This window comes from Mercenaria mercenaria, chromosome 15 (assembly GCF_021730395.1).
Source record: "Mercenaria mercenaria strain notata chromosome 15, MADL_Memer_1, whole genome shotgun sequence".
Taxonomy (NCBI): domain Eukaryota; kingdom Metazoa; phylum Mollusca; class Bivalvia; order Venerida; family Veneridae; genus Mercenaria; species Mercenaria mercenaria.
This window is the reverse complement of record NC_069375.1, coordinates 34,434,899-34,456,518: the sequence shown is the minus strand read 5'-3', so window position 1 is coordinate 34,456,518 and position 21,620 is coordinate 34,434,899. Positions and strand designations below refer to the sequence as shown.

The following is a 21,620-nucleotide window of genomic DNA, read 5'->3' as shown; positions in this document are numbered from 1 at the left end:
AGAATTATTGATTTTGATACTGATGATGATGATGATGATGATGATGTTAACAAAAATGATAAATAACCATACTTAATAAATCTAAATGCACTTTGTTAGTATATTTATAAATTGTTTATTGCTGGTGATAATTATAATAAAGATGATGATAAGGGTGAAGATGATGATGATGAGGGTGATATTAATGTTGCTGTTGTTGTTTTTGTTGATAATGATGATGATGTTAATCTAAATCAAAAGGATAAAGGCTAGAGTTGAAAAATTACAGATGGATATATATCACAGAAAATTGTCATAATTGATAATGATGATGAAGATTATGATGATGATGCTGTTAACAAAGATGATAAATAACCATAGCTAACAAATGTACATGCACTATCTTAAACATAAGTATTAATTATTTACTACTGGTGATAATTATGATGAGGACGATGATGAAGGTGATAATGTTGATTATTATGTTGTTATTGTTGTATTTGTAGATACTGATGACGATGTTAATCCTAATCAAAAGGATATAGGCTAGAGTTGAACAATATATATGTATAAATATGGATATATAAACCAGAAAATTGTCATAATTGATTATTATGATGATGTTTATGATGAGGGTGATGATGATGGTGATCGAATGATGAAAATAATGGTGCTTTACGAAACGATAAAAGCTGTAGCTGAATAAGTATACAGTTCTATCTCATGATGATTATCACCAAGATGATGGTTATAGAATGATGATGATAATGATAATGGTAACCCAAATGATAAAATATATAACTGATACATGTATAATCTTATGAATAAATATGTACATTTCAAGCTGATGATGATGATGATGATGTACACAAAGAGGTATATAAGTATAAGTATGAATATACATGATAATATATATACATAATGTCATTGAAAATAGCTGTGTTTTACAACAATGATGATAAACAGAGTATTATGAATAAATATAAATATGCATAAGTATGAATATATCCACAATGAAATTATAACCTGATGGTGCTGATAATGAAGATGATGATAATGATCTGTTGAATTAAGTAAACAAATATTGTTGATTAAGAGTCTATACACAAATTTTGATATATAAATATATATACTTGTAATGAAGATGATGATGATGATGGTGATGTTCACCAAGATGATGATTATAGTATGATGATGACAATGATGATGGTAACCCAATTGATAAAAGATATAACTGATACATGTATAATTTTATATACAACTGATGATGATGATGATGCTAAATTATTATTTGTGTGTGTGTGTGTTTTGTGTATTTGTATTTGAATTACTAAAGTAAATTGGAAATTAAAAACAAAACTTAGTCATATGTCAGTATATCATCTGTAGATCACACACAGATATATCTAATAAGACAATCAATCATTGCACTTCTTATTACATTAAAAGGAAAACACTTGTACGATTTCAATTTTGTACTATAAGTTGCAGCATGTACATTATTATGATTTTGTGTGTGTGTGTGTGTGCGTGTGTGCGTGTGTGTGCGTGGATATTTTTAACCATGTACATATTTAATACACATGCAATTTTGTTAGTTTTGTGTATTACGCCTAGGAAGAGCAAATTGATAATCAGGTATGAACTGACATTCTTAATGACAATATGGAACTGCGTTAAGATTATCTATGTTGCATTTCAACTGTTGAAACATTTTTAGAATATCCATGTCTAGTTTTACTTGCATTTGAAAGGAAAGTATTATTTTAACTTGATATTTAGAAACATAATCTATTGTCATATATGTGTTAAACATCTGTACAAAAGTATATGCAGTTAGTGATGCACTGACATATTAGATATATCATGACAACATGAAATTTACAAATCAATAAAGCTTACCTGTTATGAATATCATCCATAACTAGATCTAAGATATTCATACCATTTTAGTTCTAATAACATTAATACCAGAAACACTTTCTTATAAAAAAAACTTGATTAACTGTACAAATAAGTAGGATCTGGTTTTTGTTTTGTGACAAAACCATATGATTGTCATTTTTGTATTATACTGCAGCATGTACATTATTATTCTATCTATATATGATTTCAATCATGTACATGAAATTTTGTTATTTTGTATACTTAAAGCTTTGAATAGTAGTGACTGTCTCAGATTACATTCTTGAGAACAGCAAAATGCTACAATTCAAGTTCACTTCAATTGTCATGCATGCTATTAATTAGTAGACATCAAAGCTTTATTGTTTTTATCACCAAAATGCTTGTGCTTGCAATTTTTCCATTTAAACTGGTTGTTAGCTTTGTTAGACAAGTTACATATGCAGTTCCGATATTTGCATTAGTACATTTACTAGCAAAAGAGCCATGGAACTTGATTAAATATTTTGAAGATAACAAGAATGATGATGATCTAGCAAATTCTACTTAATTAACAATATGTAGGCTACTTGATCTGTGTCTTGATTAGTTAAAAGCAATATCCCAGCTATTAGGAGCTATTAGGAGATCTGATCTAGAGTTTGCCGGAGTCGAGTGTATATGGATAGAACTTAAAATCACGTATAGGAAAATTCTTTATGGTACATGTACATTCTATCGCCTTCCTAACCCCTCCCCTCTTCTTTTGTCAAATATAGAAAATTCTACCGGCCTTGCCTTCGACACGAAATGCAAAAGCACAAATGTCACAAAAAGTATCAAACAAACTACAAAACGAAACCCTTAAAACATCCGACTACTGGAAGATACTAAAACAATTCATATCACCATTAAAAAACACAGCTGTTCCACTACTAAATTACAATGGTAATTTAGTCAGATCAGATACAGATAAAGCAAACCTACTTAATAATTCCTTTCAGTTACTACTAAATGATACTTTTTTTGTTGGATTTAACGTCGCACCGACACATGATAGGCCATATGGCGACTTTCCAGCTTTAATGGTAGAGGAAGACCCCAGGTGCCCCTCTTTGCATTATTTCATCACGAGCGGGCACCTGGGTAGAACATGAAGAATTCAACGTCCCGTGTGAGGCTCGAACCCACATCGATGAGGGGCAAGTGATTTGAAGTCAGCGACCTTAACCACTCGGCCACGGAGGCCCCACTAAATGATAATAACAAAACACTTCCACAAATGCAAACCAATACATCCCATCCAAAATATTTTTTTATTGTTGGATTTAACGTCGCACCGACACAAGATAGGTCATATGGCGACTTTCCAGCTTTAATGGTGGAGGAAGACCCCAGGTGCCCCTCCGTGCATTATTTCATCACGAGCGGGCACCTAGGTAGAACCACGGACCTTCCGTAAGCCAGCTGGATGGCTTCCTCACATGAAGAATTCAACGCCCCGAGTGAGGCTCGAACCCACATCGATGAGGGGCAAGTGATTTGAAGTCAGCGACCTTAACCACTCGGCCACGGAGGCCCCTGACTCAATTAACACCACGGAGGACGAAGTAACGAATACACTCAAATCACTGCCATCCCATTGGAAATCAGCTCATGTATGTGCTGTTTTCAAGAAAAATAATCCACAGCTAGTTTCTAACTATAGACCTATATCGCTTCTAAGCACTATCAGCAAAGCACCAGAAAAAATATTCATAAGCACGTTTTACCTTGTTTTCAGGAAACAGCACTATCTTAGCTCTCCAATCTGGATTTTTCCCAATGACTTAACTACCAACCAACTTGTTTCTATATATAATACTTTTTGCCAAGCATTAGATGAAGGTAAAAAAGTCCGCGCAGTCTTCTGTGATATCTCTAAAGCCTTTGACCGCGTATGAATCTACAGGTATATCTAGATGCTTGTTAAATTGGTTTCGTGACTATTTATCCGAGAGAAAGCGGAAAGTTGTTCTTACAGTGGGTTCCTCTAATACTGTTTATATTTCAGCAGGTGTACCACAAGATTCTATTCTTGGTTCTCTTCTTTTCATCGTCTTAATTAACGACATTGTCCTCAATATCAGTTCAAATATCAGACTCATTGCTGATGATATTAGCTTATACATTGTTGTTGACATTCCCATCAGTGCAGCGGAACCCTAAATCTGGACCAAATGAAAAAAGATGAGTGGGAAAATGACCGGCTGGTTGAAAACAGAATATCTTCTCATTTCTCGTAAAACTAACAAACCCCTACATCCTTCTTTGTACATGAATGGTGTTCCAATCAACGAGGTGACGTCTCATAAGCATATTGGCGTAATATTTTTAAACGTCGGAAACTGGCACGAACATATTGACAACATTAAAGAAAAAGCATGGAAACGTATAAATATAACGAGAACCTGAAAATTTATTCCTGACCGTAAGTCTCTTGAAACTACCTATCTGTCTTTTTTACGGCCTCTCCAGGAGGATTTTGATGTCGTATGGGGCAACATTACCCAACATGATAAACCTGAACCTGAGGAAATCCAACTCGAAGCATACAGAATCATCACTGGAGCCACCAAACTCGTTTCTTTTAAAAATCTTTATAAAGAAACTGGTTTCCAACCTCTCAGTCAGAAGACAAGAGCACAGACTCACTTTTTTCTACAAAATGAAAACTCATTTAACTCCACAGAATCTTTCTTCTTTGGTACCTGAAATTGTTGCGCAAACATCCGTATACAATCTTAGAAATGTCGGCAATTCTAGAACCTGCATTGTCGTACCCAACTTTTTGCTAACTCCTTTCTGCCACCGACTGTTACTGACTGGAACCAGCTACCATTAGGTCACAGAAGTTCTCCCACTTTAAGCATATTCAAAAGACAACTTTATTCAGATGTACAGAAAGTTCCATGCCATTATTATGCAGGCGAACGAAAATACCAGATTCTTCTTGGGAGACTTGGGACCCATTGCAGCTCTCTGAATGAACATCTATTTTCAAAAAAAAATATTGTAAACAGTCCGTTGTGTGAGTGTTGAGAGGTAGAAAACACATATCCTTTCTTTTTCAGGTGTTCCTTATACCAAAGGGAACGCACAGATCTCCTAAACATTATTAGGCCAATTACCACTGTTGCACTAAATACATTGTTATATGGTGATCTCTCAGTTTCAAGCACACTAAATGAATCAGTATTTCTATATGTACATAAATACATACAGAAAACAAAGAGATCTGATACGTAGTTTAAATACTATTCACAATTATAGCTGTTATAAAGCTTCGTGTCCTAGGTCCAATGCCACCTTAGCCTACTACCAGCTTAAGAAAGTCCTCAAAAACTCCGTGTGTTCTAAATTGACTTCCTGACCTGTAAAACTCAATTCCACTTTTTCACTCCCTTCTTTTATAATCCCATAAATTTAAAATATTAATATACAACAAGTCGTTTAAGTTCAGATTTAAGTTTATATAAACACTTCAAATTTTATATCCGAAAATGTATTCTTTTTTATACTACAGTTTGACAAATTTATGTCTCATAACATATTGATTAACGAAGAAACTGCAAGCAGAACATGATGTAAGATAGATTTATTTAATTTGTCACCGTTGAAATTATATTATGTATATGGAGAGAGTTTCTGGAAAAGCTATTAGCTTCCTACTCTGTCCTGTATGTTGATATATGTAACATTGTAATAACTTCAGTTATTTTGAATAAATCTTGTTTAAATCAACAGGAATGTGAAATAAATTATATCAAAAGTCCTAAAGCTTAAATTATTCGCCTTTCAACACTGTATCTACTCGTGCAGATCTCAGTGTTTATCTGATACAGCCTCGGTTTGGATAAAACCTTCTTTTGCTTTAAGGAGGTAGGTTACCTTGTTACCAGGGTAAGTAATAGATAGAGAACGGAGACAAATTCAAATTAGTTGAAACTCAGCAATTTCTTTATACTTCGGGTAATTTAATGTTTTAACTGCTACAATCTCAATTTCTTTTATCTCTGTTCCTTCAAGTACAATTTTACCCAGGTTTGAAGTACATGGCCCTCCACAGGTATTTTATATTGAAAGAAAAAGAAAAATATGGATATTTAACACTTTTCAGTGTAGTTTGCTTTCATTGTTATCCGTAGAAGTCTGCATAATTGATAATTTTATTAGTATGAGCGTTATCTCTCTAATATATGCTTAACATGTATATGTCGCGGAGCGCGTGTTCCCATAGTAACGCATTTTCTCGCATTTTTAAACAACTATGTATGAAAACGGAGTTTTTCGACGGCTTCAGTGCCATTCTGTTAATGACCAATATGGAATATTTGGGTAATATTATTAGCAAAATACCAAGCACTTTACATGGACCATATCTTTCTTAAAGTTTAAAGTAACCATGGCAACAGAGATGTTTAAAATAGCTTGTATCTTAATTTTTATCGTAATTTCTTATAAAGAATACTAAATTAAATTATCTTTCTTGTTAATGTAGTAGCTTTAAAACATCTTATTTCTAACGTAATTAATATTTTCTTGTTATTTGCATTTGTTTAAACAAATTTCACAGCTTAAAATACTTACAGCAGTACCCATCGTCTGACATTTGTTATGGAAAAATCGTTCTGCATGCTACTATTATTCTCATGGATATTTTTAAAATGCAAATAAAAAGCCGAAGCTGTGTTCCTTAAATAGACCAGTGTCAATGCTTTTGAATTTTACATTTAGATATATAGGTCGCGGGCTTCGTTTCAATGGTAACATCAATTTAATTCAAGAAACCACAATTTTCTACTGAAATTTGAACAATATTAGAGCTTAGTTTTAGTATATAAGTAACAAATTATCAACAGAAACTGAAAAATGGGTATTACAAATTAAACTGCCCAAATGTTTATTTGAAAATGGCCGTATTAAGTAACCTTCAGTTACCACCATCCACTTTCTTATATTCCGCATTACATTTCAATATAACTACATAAAAGAAGGAAAATATTGATCATTATTCAGTGTGAAAGACTCATAAAAATATTACAGCAAATATTGGCTGTTCAGAGACAAAGAAAATGCACAGAATTACGTACTTTCAAAATATAAGCTTTTAATTTTGCACGGTAACTGACACGTAACGTCATGACGTCAATGACGTCATTTTAAGGCAACGATGTTTTGAAGCGTTTCTGCTGCAATTTATTCATTATTTCTGCATTATTAAACCATGAAGTGTTCAGAGACAGTTTCATGATTATTTTTTAGAGGAATGGATATAAAAAACACATTTAGTTTGTCGTAAACGTCGTCGTAAATTGTCACGTTAGCTTCCGGTTGGGCATGCACACATACAAATATTAAGGTAACCTACCTCCTTAATTCAAATTAAAATGCTGACATTCTTTATTTTTGTAATGAATAGCATCCGAAAGTAAATTGACTGACTGATTTTCCACTAATTCTGTCTAAAACGCTTCTGCGTTTCTTTGCGTGATTGACACGGCTGCTCGTGGGGTGGGTGGTGGCGCGGACGTTGAACACTTTGAAGAATATTCTTGGGTGTCATGTACTTTCTTCTTCTTAAGATCTTATACATATCAGCCTATAAAAATGTTTCATTTTCATATCGGCTGTTACAGAAACAGGTTCACGCGCCAAATTGCAGAAACAGTAACATCTTCGTTAAATCAAGAGCTGGTGGCTTTATCAATTAAAGTCAGCAAAATTTTCGTTAAAGTCAGCATACTCCTGCAAAACCTACATTCGTTTACTGTCCCTAATGAAATAAAATCTGAAAAGTAAATCTTGATGCCAAGATTCTTACCTACATGAACAGAATAAAATAAACATATCAAGGTGTTTTTCAAAATACTTTATAATGCCTGCTTTACGCTCAGTTAACAGCAGTCAAATTTTCAAGTGTTGGCAAGATATATATATATTTACCAAATATTCTAATTCATTATCATTTTAATGTCATATATTTTCAATATATTATGTCAAAACCAGCAAACACTTCAAACACTTCATGACACCAATATGTTTCAATGTGTCTAGATTTTATGGTCTTGCAATCAAATAATGCAACGTGTATGAATTTTTTACATTGTTAATTTCTATTTACTTTTGAATTCAAAACCTTTTTAATATATTTGCCTTTTACTGTAGCAAAAAACATTATCAGTGTTAAATTATCAGTTTGTGTTATCAATAAATATTTGTGATACTAATGTATTATCTTAAACCTTCTGATTATATGTACCAAACTCATTGAGTTACCCAGTCCCCCAGTCCAAATTGTTCCGATGTCATGTTGTCTTTCTGTATTTCTTCATTTTTTTTTTAAATTTTGTTTTGTTTTACTTTTTATTATTTGTTTGAAGGGTTCTTTGTGGTAACCGCTCTTTAGAGTTTGAAATTTCTGCAAAGAACCACTTCGGATGATATGTGCGTTATCACTTTACAGCAACTTTCCAAACCATAACTGTTTAATTTTAGTTTCAAATCAATACATCTATTCTTTAAAACAAAATAAATTTATACACTTTTCTATTTTTCTTTTGTCACATATTTCAAACCTCTAACCCTTATCATGCTGGACTTGACTGATTCTACCTTTGCGACCAGTGTAGGTCATGATCAGCCTGTACATCAGTGCAGTCTGATCATGATCTTCACTGTTCGCTATTCAGTCAGTATCTTTTAGGTAAGTACCCCTTTTAACAGTTAATGGTACAGTCCAAAATGAAAGATGGACTAGTTCATTACAGACATTTAGCAGGGTAAGGGGTAAAGGGTCTGTATGGAAGGCTGCGTTCTTTGAATGTGGCTTTTCCTGTTTTGTTTTCCCAAGATTTATAGAGGATATTTGTTTGTTTAACTGAAATATATTTCACTGAGTGAACACTATTATTAATTAAGTGTTTTCACGAGTGAAGATTTTGATCCTGTAAATATTTATGTACATCTATATCTTTTCTGAAGTATATTTTGCATGGGATTTTCTATTATTGAATTTATTCATATTCTTTCGCATTCAAGTGTAGTTCAGTACCAGTGAAAAAATAATCATAATATTTTCACTGTTTAAAACAGTGAAAATATCAATTTCATTTCACTTATAAAGTTTAGGATTTCATTGAAAAGCATAAAATGAATATAGATCTTTAAAATATACAAAATGTATCTAAAGTTGACGTTTTTAATGCTGTGGAGTTAAGAACGTTAGATATATTGCAGTTCCAGTCCGAGTTCACGGCGTAACGTGCATAATAAAAGCTTCTTTACATAATACATTATTATATATATTGACTGAAAGTGTGTTTTTATTTTTTTATTTTTTTTTTAATAATTTGTTGAAACATTTTTAATCCGTTTCATGACATTTCTTTACAACTGAAACTACCTTTTAAATTTTTAAAAACTTTGTCATTATAAATTATGTTCTCGAAACGCACTTCATACCTTCCTCAAAATGATCAAATAGCGGCTGAACTGTGATAAAAAATATACTCATTCAACCACTTCCGCTGTGTGTTTAAGTAAACACTTTTACATAATAAAACATGTGAAGATGAACAGGAACATTTTAGTCGATTATATAATATAAATTCATGCAGATTTATTACAGGGCTATACCAAAAACCATCTCGAGTGGTTTTAAATGTTTCTGTGAGGAATTTTACAGCATTTTTTCTCTCTAACAGGTATATATGTTTTTATTTATATATTGGCCGCTTAATGAGAAAACCAGCATAGTGCGTTTGCGACCAGCATGGATCCAGACCAGGCTGCGCATCCGCGTAGTCTGGTCAGGATCCTTGCTGTTCGCTTTCAAAGCCTATTGCAATTAGAGAAACCGTTAGCGAACAGCATGGATTCTGACTAGACTGCGCGGATGCGCAAGCTGGTCTGGCAGGGGCGTACCTGGATGATTTTGAACTGTAATTGAAATGTAATTTATTACATTAGACAATGTAAATGTAATTTAATTAATTACTTTCAAAAATGACTGTAATTGTAATTTAATTGATAAAAATGTCAAGTAATTGTAATTTAATTAATTACTTTTCAAAGTAATTGACCCCAGGTCTGTTTTGTATGTATAAAAGTGGTTGTAATCCGTGTACATGTTGTCAATATGGAATGATCCCTCTATTATAATCATTATATACGATGATCCTTTGATTATGATCTGTGCACATTTTGTATATATGCAATGATCGATTGATTATAATCTGTGCACATTTTGTATATATGCAATGATCAGTGTACACTTTGCATATATGTAAGGATCCACTGATTATAATCTGTGTACATTTTACATATATGCAATGATCCATTCATTATGTGTACATTTTATATATATGCAATGATCCATTGATTATAATCTGTTTATATTTTGTATGTGTGAAATGATCCATTTAATATTGTCCATGTACAGTTTGTTTTTGTGAAATAGGCTTAATAGTAGTTTGTAAACAAATACTAACTTAGGTACAAGGTGCGTAATTCTAATAGGTGTAAAACTTACAGAATATTTCCAAATGTTCTTTTTAGCTAGAGCCCAATTTTAAATTTTTACCCTAACATTTTGATTTTCATTGCCATTTTAGTTGTAGTAACCATGACGATCGTCATTTGCAAGGGGATTACCTAGGTCTAACCTATAATGTGTTAGGTGATAACATTCATAACATTTTTAGTGTCCTCATTTTAACGTTGACCGCACAAAACATTTGTCTTAAAAGAGCAAATGTGTTTTAAATACAGCTTTTTTTCAAACCTAATAGAAATAATCTTTATTTGAGTCTCATCGATGTAAATACATTATATTATACAAAATAATAATTGAATTGTCTTTGCCTATCAGAGGTTCGTTATTCATTAGCCTGTCTGGAGTTGTACTTAGTATAGTTAAGTTTGTCTGTAATAGAAAAATCATTTTTTTATAAAATATTTGCCAATCTCCATTTATTTCCTAATCATACTTCTTTGCTTATGTTTTACAGCATTTATTTTCAATGCTGATACCCATGTGGGCCAAATGTTCAAATGAAAATTGAAACTTGGAGACTTGCGATCCCAATCTGCGAAAAGTTGTTCAATCTGGCGCTACATTAATATATCAAAATGAAACATATTTAATTCTACCTATTGACTTTATACTTGTTTCCAGAAAATCCACGGGTTGTGACCTTTATAAAATGACCACATCATATGGGTCCATATCTAGTTGCAAGCAAAATGTTTTGTTCTAAATCCAAAATGTATCGATTCAAAAGATCAAAATTATCTTAAGCATCGAAGTTCAAAATCTGTCTTTGAAATAAAGACTTTTTGCATATTTTAAGGTCATGCAATTGAAGTCTGTTCGTATATGCACGCTCAACTCTTCAGAGAATTTAATTTAGTGTTTTGTTACTTTTCTCAATACAAGCTTCATATAAGCACTTGGGGATGGCCCTGTCAACATAGATAAAAATTCTTCTTTATTAGCAATTCTAAGTTACGTCATCATAATAGTCCGATGTCAGATGGTTTGAAAAGTTTGATGACTTGGTATACCGCAGCGACTGACATTCTACATTCCTATTCAGTGTATGAAAACATCCAAAGTTTTTTTATATATACAAATGCAGTCACTCAAGGGCGCGAAAGTTTTCCTCTACCAGGACCTCAGGATTGACAGTCAAGCGTGTAACCACATGGATTTACTTACAACCCGTTATGGCTGCCAAATATTCTGTGGATTTGTTCAAGGAAATTAGTATTTCATCGTATCTTTCTCGCTCAAAAAGCTTTTTAACATGTCGCAGACTTTCCTTCGCATTATTGCTGAATAAATAAATAAATATTTTTTTTCTTAATTGAATAATTAAGGAATTATGGATATATGTTATTAAGGGTATACACTTATATTATAAGGCAATTAACACAGATAGGTTTCCACTAATGCATTTAAACATCCCTCAGTAGACTAAGGTAAATATATATATTCCTGAATGTTATGTTGACCAAGGAAGCATTATGATAAAAAAGAGTGTAATAATGATGATGATGATGTCATTATCATCATCAACAACAACAACAACATCTTTAATTTTTTGAATCACCGATTATTAGGTATGCTCTATTTACCCCAGAGTTTGCATCATTAATAAAAAATGGTGGGTTTTCTAGCATTGATGTCGATTTGTCACTGGACGTACTAACATTTTGTTCCTGCGAATGTTTGTCCTGTGTAAACTTTAAATCTTCATCCTTTTCCAAAGAATTACTACCTCCATTTTTAGATAGTCATGGATTTTCTAGAGCTTCGTTTATTACCAATATGTCTTCTATATATATGCAGTTACCGCTCCCTCTTCAACAGACACAGTGTCACAGTATTAACCACACTGATAGCCTCGTGGTAGAGCGTCCGCTTCGAGTGAGGGAGGTCTCAGGTTCGATCGCCGGACGCGTCAAACCAAAGATGTGAAAAATGATACCAGTAGCTCCCTTGCTAGGCGCTCAGCATTAAAAGGAAAACTGGCCCCTTCGCTCATACCCTCGAGGCGAAAGATTCCAGTCGACCTAAAATAGAGATGTAGACATAGTATCTGAAGTTTGAGAATCATTTTACAATCTCAAATCTTGCCTACTAGGAACATGCTCTATAAACAGTTCTGTTAAATACAAAGGTGATGTGCCAATGAAACATCTATACATGAAAGAAAGTATCTAAAACTCAATCCTTGCTTTCACCGGCAACCAGTGTAAGTCATACAATGCTTGTTTTGAACTGTCAGATTTCCTTCTGTTAAGGACAAGTTTTGCACACATGTTTTGAATACGTTGCATCTTATGCAATTCAATGTCAGCTATACCATGCAGTATGACATTGCAGTAATTCAGATTTGAAATAATTTCCGTGGCTGCTTTGGTAAAATATTTTTGGATGTTCTTAATTCGTAGGTTAACATGGTTGTACGACATTTGCAACTTACATGATCTCTTTAAAGTTCAAAGCTTCATCAAGAAATCTAATCGTTCTTTCACGTTTGGTATGATAACGAGCAATGTTTACTTATTTTGTAAAACGTTTGTTCGATTGAGGTCGGCTACCAAACATAGATTCAGTTTTTTGACGTGTTAATATTCAGTTTGTTTCTATTGATCCTGTCATTGATTGTAACGTTGATACGCACCGTTCAATGTCTCCGATCGCTTGTGATTCTCTTTGGCAAGATATTCTGCATAATTTATGATGAAAGGTAGTTATCGATTTACTCTAGTATTGTAAATATGAAATTTAACTCTAGTACATGAAACATGGATTTTCATAGGTGTATTTTACATTACTGTCTTTATGTGAAACAATATGGTTTTGATAGATGGAAACATCTGCTGATTATCTATTGATAAGAATTAAATTGTCAGACATAACCATATTAAAGTGACACAAAGGTGTTTTGTGTGAAGAAAATACGATCCTCCATACAACAGATCTGATTTCACTCAAACTCCAAACAAATATACATTATAAATATTTATACGGTAGACTATGCAATTACTTAAAACCCTCGCAAAGACTTTAACCTTTAGCCTGCTGGCGGCGAATATTTCAGCCTTTGCGACCAGTGCAGACCAAGATCAGCCTGCACATCCGTGCAGTCTGATCATGGTCTGCACTGTTCGCTATTCAGTCAGTAAATTTTCAGTGAACACCCCTTCAAATAATAAATGGTATTGCCCAAATTGAATGATGGACCAGTCCATTTAGGAAATTTAGCAGGCTAAGGGTTAAAATCAGTATATATATCAGATGTATTTTAACATTACAACTACATATAATCAAGGCCCTAGGCTATATAAAAAGGAAGTTTATTGCGAAGTAGGTAATACACATTTTTTCCCTGTTTAAATATTCAAGTTCTGTACCGTGATAAAACCACACAGTTGAATTTTCTTTCATACATGTATACTAATTGGATGTTTTAGATTTAGTGCACCACTTCAATGAAATCATTTGGCCACAAATTTCAAGCTGCGATGCTCTGTCAAATTCTATATATATAAAAATCTGATGAAATTTTTATTAGGAATTTTAGCTAAACAATGTGAAAATATCGTCTATAGAATTAGCCGAAAACAACTCTATATTATAATATACATAATTGCCTTTTTTTAGAATGAAGCACAAATATCGTTCACCTGGCACCAAGACGCAGACGCGGATCATATCCGGCCTATTAATTGTGCTAGCAATTTCACTTACTGTTCTGTTTGTCACGCCTAGAAATACAGAGTGTGAAATTTACATTTCACCAAAGGTAAACGTTTATAAACATATCCCGTTCAATGTGAGTAAGGATAAAAATTTGGACTACGAAAGAGAGATGGATAAACTGAACAAAGAAAGAGTGAAGCCGGATGATCCCCGCCTGGTCCATTTGATAAGGAACTACTACATAGAGCCGCCATCCCAAGAACCTTATAAATTGGGGGAGCCCGGAAGACGAGACCAGTCTTATGGTCAGGCAGTATTTGTAGATGGAACGCTGAGAAATATGGCAAGTAACTTGAGTTTAAATTTATTATTCTAAAGGCTTAAGGTATCTACTAATTCAAATCCGTCTTTGTTTTATATGAAAAATGACCACTTTAGACCTTAATTACGTATTTTTATAGAACATCATTTCTTCCTACACCTACTTTTCAAAACAGTTCTGTCACATATTGACACAAAACATCGAGAGGAAGTATAAAGCTGATAGTTCCTTGCGAAAAGTCAATAAGTGGTTTCTGCTACCCTAAAAGGACAAATATTTGCCCTTAAATCTACATTCGGTTTCATAAAAAACTTGTCACCATCGTTAAATATGAAATATATACTAATTCATGCAGAAAACGCTCTGGTAGTGAAAACGTGTAATTACTGTAATGCGTGTTTTTCTTTTAAAGTCCTAGCTTCACTGCAACTACAACCTACATTTAAGAAAAAAAAACAGAAGTGTATCAGCGACTAAGCAATAATTGTTAATAGTAGGGTAATTTTTTATGTTTTGTTTTTAAGCACAGTAAATAACTTGAAAACATGTTTCAAATATAAATCCTCGTCAAATCTGTGCTTCTGCTATATTCCGACCGTTGTTGATGCCCGCCCGCTTAGCTAAGTAGGTAAAGCGTTGGTCTACGGATCGCGGGGTCGCGAGTTCGATCCTCGGGCGGGGCGTATGTTCTCCGTGACTATTTGATAAACGACATTGTGTCTGAAATCATTAGTCCTCCACCTCTGATTCATGTGGGGAAGTTGGCAGTTACTTGCGGAGAACAGGTTTGTACTGGTACAGAATACAGGAACACTGGTTAGGTTAACTGTCCACCGTTATATGACTGAAATACTGTTGAAAAACGGTGTTAAACCCAAAACAAACAAACAAAGCATGATAAAAATGCACACATTCTAAAATTTGTGTAATATAATGTTGTAATGTATATAAATGTGAATGAAAATTTGAACTCTTAAAGCAACATTGTTCTCTTTACTATCACATTTCATGAGTTTATTTAATTAATTCATGATCCTATACATATATATTGGAACCTTACGGTGAAGCTAAATGACCATACAGTGCCAAGGATGGTAACTTGCTTAGATACAGGCCTTTTAATGGAATTTTGTATTCATTGGACACATATTTTATTTGAGAGAACATACGTATAAACCTGTATGACACTGCACATAAAGCCAAACATATTAGCTGTTTACTCATTTTAGATACAAAAACTATAAAGAACTACGATATGATAATGATAAATATTTTATGAAAATCCATGTGTTTTATAGAACTCATAAATTCAACAAATAAGTTTTATTAATTTAATTAAGAAATTTTGTTATTTCTTGTAGTACACATAAATGCATTTATGTTAAGAAAATATATGGCTATTTTGTACATTTTGGAACATATTCTCGCATACCTTCTTATTGTGTTCTGCTTATGTTTCTTGCCTATTCGAATTGAAATAACAAGCATGTAAAAACTAATATTCATACTAAAGTCAAGTTGTGTTGGATTTACCCTTTACAAAATAAATACATAAGTGAATGTATTTTCGTAAACAATTGCTCTACGACGGGTAAACAACGTCTCATCGTTTTATTGTTTTAAACAGGAAGGCGGCTTTTTCGTCGACAGTGGAGCACATGACGGAGAGATTCAATCAAATACACTGTTCTTCGAAAGAATTAGACACTGGACTGGCATTCTTATAGAACCACAACCTAGAATATACCGGCAATTAAAAAGTAAACACAGAAAGTCTTTTCATTTAAACGCTTGCGTTAGCGAGGAGCCATTTCCTTCAAAGGTAAGATTAAATATATCCGGACTTCTGTAATAGTTCTCAATTTAGAAAAATCATTATTTGTTAAAAATGTAAAGAAAATGATTCAGTGACTTCAAGCAGCTACTGACTGTAAACTATTTAGAGAAGCTGTAGAAGGAGACATTTAGCTGTCTTTATTTCAGTCTCCTAAAATATCAACGTGTGTAGTATTGATTTAGGATTTTTAATATTTTTATTGCTTTCATCTGTTTTAAGAGTTGAATATTTCGATGTACACTTTACGGCATGCCTCTTTAACTATAGTGGGTATAAAACAGACAGACCTTCTTAGCCGAGGGGTTAAGGTCGCTGAAATCCTGTCACTTGCCACACACCGATGTGAGTTCGAAACCACGCTTATGGTGTAATATCGTTTATGCAAGGAAGCCATCAAGCTTGCTTACGGAAGATCGTTGATTCTACCCAGATGTCCGCCAATACATACACAAACAACAGAGGATGCTCATTTGATTTTCCTCCAGCATCAAAGCTAGGAAAGTCACCATATGACCTAATTAAGTCGCTGTATGACCAAACAACAACAACAACAATAAAAAAAAGCCAACGAATTAGATAGATTATGTAAATGTTATCATATGCATAAGGTTAGCAGTGAGTACCAGTTCCACTGATTTACCTTTAGCACTCTAATGTTTGCAAATTATTTCTTAAGCACACAATGACAAGTTGGCGTTCTGCAAATCCTTTTTTTTTCCAGAAAAAAACAATATAAAACTACGTTAAATTGTTACATAAAGCATTTAAACAGGAAAATAAAAGAGTAAAATGTTTTTCTAAGTGTTAAATATCAAGCTTTTTTCTCACCGCTGTTACTCTGAAGGGATTGACATGTTACATTTTCATTTTACTATTTTATGTATTGGCTGTTTATATTGATAAGATGAATGTAAACATTACAAGCCAGAGGCATATTCAACATATGATGGCTAGACCATAAAGGCTTAAAAATGTGATGAATGATGTCGAAGTACAGATAACAAAAAAAAAAAAAATCAGTTTTGTAATGTTGACATCTGATGAAAAATAAGAGTGTTTTATTATCTTCTTACTACAACTTATACGTTTATATTGCATGTCAAATGGACTTTAAAAAGATTAAATCAAACAATCTTTTTCTAAGTATTACCTAAGTTATCGACACCTATTTTTTTTTTCAAACTTAGGCATCGCCATAGTCACAACTCAATAGCAGTTCATATTTTCAGACCGAGTATTTTTCTCTTGAAATTGCACTCAAGCCTTAACAGTTGGTCAAATTATCATCATCATAGAAGCAGATGATGAGTTGTTGTACATACGCCGATTGTAAAATGTTTGAGTCTCGTTTTGACCGATAGTTTACCAAAAAATATTGAAATCTTACGGACAGTCAAACTCCATTAAAACACATTTTACAAAGACAGACTGCAGTTGTTTTTGTAGTACACTATGTATACTACAAAGTCTCATGGAATTTTTGTCGAAATTGTTCCTGGTTATTGCATTAGACACAAAAGACAACCCCATGTAAATTCAGTTTAAAATGTTGCTTGTACATGCATTACTGACCACAGCTAGTCAGGTAAACCGGTAGACACCGATTATTCATCGCAACACAACACTAACTCTATTGATTTATATAGGGAGATAAGTTTTTCATTGAACAGCCAACCTATAATATCACCTATATATATGCATGTAAATTATGCAAGCTGATTAAACAAATTGGATAGATCGATGGTATTTGAATTTTTTTGTATAATTAAGTAACCAGGTAACTTTTCAAAATGGTTTCCTAAGACTTAGATCTTCACGGTCTGCTTTACAATTGGCTGTAATTATGTTTTACATGTATTGAATATATATTGAGTCTGACTGCAGTATAATTGCAAAATTTTGTCATTTTTGCCAGAGAAAAATATCGAATAAAGGCATAATACAGGAAGTGAAATATACATCCTTTTACTTGCATATATTCACATAGATATTTAGAACATAATTATGACAAAATTACTGACTGTATTGTTACCACTTAGTCATCTTTTATTTTTATGAAACGTTGCATGTAAAATTTCGAGTAAAATGGCTGCCACTGTGTCGATGCCTCAAAATCATATATTGATCCATCTATATCGAGTAAGGAATTTTCTTGGAGTGCTTTTAACACTCGATATTAATTATCTTTATGAAGTATAATGACGAATAGGAGGTTCGTACAATATCTCTTACAGTTCTCAATTAATAATTAAATATCAGTTTTAGTGGGTATTTTCAGCTGGAAATTGTTCAGCACTATTTACATTTCGAACCTTTTTAAAGATCATAATTAACATAGAAACATCATTTTTAACCTGTAAAAAGATTGAGATAAAATTTTGTAGCCATATTCATAGGCAAAACCGTTACATAAGTAAGTTCCTTTGCAAAATACGTACATGTTTGATTTGATCAAAACTACAAACGACATCGCAAAAATTAAAGAAAAAACACTTCATTTAGACTAAGATGATATTCATAATAATCAGGAAGAAATTCACGAGGTAATGTTCTTAAATAATTTAGTCAGTAGATTTAATTTTTTCTTATTCAGGTAAAATTTTTGCCGACGTCCTTCTATGGAAAGATGGTTGAAAACATCACAAGTGAAGACAAATGGATCAAGGAAGGGGTCAAAGAGATAACCGTGCAATGTTTTCCTCTGTATTCTATTCTACTAGCCATGAACCAGTTAACGGTAGACTACTTCAGTCTGGACGTTGAAGGTGCCGAAGAAGGAATTATTAACAATATACCTTTGGATAAAGTGAAAATTAGAACTATTTCTATAGAATATGATAAAGTTGAAGGTGGAGCAGAAAGACTGAAAACAATAATGAAAAAGAAAGGGTTTACGTTTTTAGTTAAAATGGATTCACCAGCAGCTCATGATTGCATTTTCTATAAATAGAATGTGTTTCTCTAGTCAAGTCCAAGATATATTTATCTTATAATTATGCTATTTTAAACATATTTTCGCTTGAACCTCGCAGCAAATGGTGATTGTATTGTATGAACTTTTCAAGTTTTGTGTTAATAATTCCAACATATTTGGTCACCCGTTTTTGATATGATTCATCCATTTATGTGAATGTTGAATTAGATTGATAGATGATATAACCATCAGCCAGAAAGTCGGTAGAAAACTTGTTACACAAAATAATTGCATGTAAGAATAAACTCGCCCAAGAAATGAAGAATAGATAAACGCTCAATACATTATTATGCATACAATTTCATAAAATCCTTATCAAGGTATCGTGTGTACCTTCAGTTGCAGAAGTTTGCGGGTGAAAACACTTGAAATGCCACTATATAAATCAAGGCACATAACAGTTATATATAATCACACTTTTTAATCTGTTTAAATATAATAAATTTCCAGCGCCTTATAATGCACTGCTTGAGAGTGTATAATTTTTGTTATTGGTTGTGAATGGAACATAGCGTGAATCAAGAGCGAAGTACGGTATAAACATGTTTAAACTTTCCACAGATGGTTCTGCTATCGTGTGTACCTTCAGTTGCAGAAGTTTGCGGGTGAAAACACTTGAAATGCCACTATATAAATCAAGGCACATAGCAGTTATATATAATCACACTTTTTAATCTGTTTAAATATAATAAATTTCCAGCGCCTTATAATGCACTGCTTGAGAGTGTATAATTTTTGTTATTGGTTGTGAATGGAACATAGCGTGAATCAAGAGCGAAGTACGGTATAAACATGTTTAAACTTTCCACAGATGGTTCTGCTACTGATGGTTCAAATACGTTCCTTCACTTTTTTGTTTCGATATCATTGTCCAGATGTTTTACTTTGCCTATGATTTTCTTGCATGCATATATGTTTATCATGAACGCATTCATATATTCGTACATTGCTTTGGGGATAATGTATTCTTCTTACGCGACTATTCTTATTGGGCATATGTCCTTAATTTTATTTTATCTCGGCACGTTCTTATCCTAATTTGCTTCAATCGTAAAGTACAGGCATTTTCAGATTAGAGGCACACATCTTGAAAATCCTCCGACCTATAACAGACCAACAAACAGATCCAGATCAAAGAAACTTTAAACAACTTTTTTTTTAGTTTTGCGTGCTTAGCCCATCTAAAACAATCACAGGGCACAGCTAAAATTGACTCGCTGTCACAAAATTGCTAAGATAATTATTAATCGGTCAAATTAGCCCCCGCCCCCACTCTGTTCCTATAGCCCTGAAGTATTCTTCGATTTTAAATTTCGTCATTACTTAATGTTCTTCATGGATAATATAATGTAACTGTTTTCACGTAGGTAAATGAAATGACCAAATGGAATTTTGCAAGTTTTATTCTCTCTGTCTGGAAATAATTTTAAGTACAATTGTCAAACTTGTATTAATGCAATTGCTTTAATGTGTATTGTAACAAGTTTATTAGAGGTTCTAACTAATTGGTATTTTTTCCTGATGTTACGTTGTCCACCTTCTGTCAAACTATGAGCATGTAAAAACTGCAGTCTTTTACTTCTAGCAGATGCATCAGGGTGCATAAAGAATAGACGTTAAACTATATCCGGAGACAAAGAAGATTTATATCTTTTGATTTAGGTTTATTGTTTAATATTTTGGGACAAGGCCAAGACCACTTTCGTTGTGAATTTCCATGTTTTAGTTTTATTCATTGCGCAAATATTTACATACGTGTATTAACTCAACAGCGCAAATTTCCCTGCAGCATTTTGCGAGAGTGTTGTTTTACAAAATTTGTTGTTTTGTTTATGTGTATCATTTCATCTCAATATTCTCTCATTTTTGGTAATAAGTCATGTTGTATTGAAATGCTCTAAGATTCGGCAAATGATTTTTCATGATTTACCTCTTTATATGAAATTAAGTAAGAATTTAATTAGTACATTGTAACCTGTACGCTTACACTTTTGTGCACAACGCAACCACTGATTTTATTTCTTGAATTAAGGCTCAAAATCGGGTTAGGAGTCCTTGTACATCGACAAGAATCTTATTCTCAACATTTTAGTTCTATTAAATTATGAAACGAACATATCCTTAGTCTATATTTTATGCATTTTTTTTGACCTTTGTTAAAACTAGTTGATCAATTTACGTGATCATTTACGTGTTTTCATAATATTCATTGAGCAACGTATTGTTCTAAGTGTCTGAAAGACCTTTAAAGCTTTCTATTTGAATATCTGGAATATATTGGAATGTGTACATGGTTTTGCGTGTTAGGATAATTAAGCTTTAATTTGGAATGTTAATGTTTTTGTATAGGATAAAGGTTAAGCATATCATT

General features: G+C 32.8%; 2 protein-coding genes across 6 annotated transcripts in view; one reads left to right on the top strand and one right to left on the bottom strand.

Moving 5' to 3' along the window:
- LOC123554315 (uncharacterized) overlaps positions 1–5,197 on the bottom strand; it is a 90,560-nt gene extending 85,363 nt beyond the window's left edge. Inside the window, exon 1 of the mRNA XM_053524170.1 lies at positions 3,636–5,197. The gene's annotated coding sequence lies outside the window, so the exon portion shown is untranslated. The remainder of the gene's footprint in view (positions 1–3,635) is intronic.
- The window catches only part of LOC123550840 (uncharacterized), a 33,573-nt gene extending 12,208 nt beyond the window's left edge, over positions 1–21,365 (top strand). The window contains exons 1-4 of one of the 5 annotated variants that reach the window (XM_053524969.1): positions 1,490–1,617; positions 14,078–14,459; positions 16,066–16,260; positions 18,869–21,365. In XM_053524969.1, the coding sequence (XP_053380944.1) occupies positions 1,544–1,617; positions 14,078–14,459; positions 16,066–16,260; positions 18,869–19,225 (1,008 nt within the window). In that variant the 5' untranslated portion in view covers positions 1,490–1,543 and the 3' untranslated portion in view covers positions 19,226–21,365. Of the gene's footprint in view, positions 1–1,489; positions 1,618–9,452; positions 9,609–12,266; positions 12,663–14,077; positions 14,464–16,065; positions 16,261–18,868 lie in introns of those variants that run through there. The other 4 variants (XM_053524968.1, XM_053524971.1, XM_053524972.1 and 1 more) reach the window with 4 other exon arrangements.
- Positions 21,366–21,620: the final 255 nt, after the last annotated feature.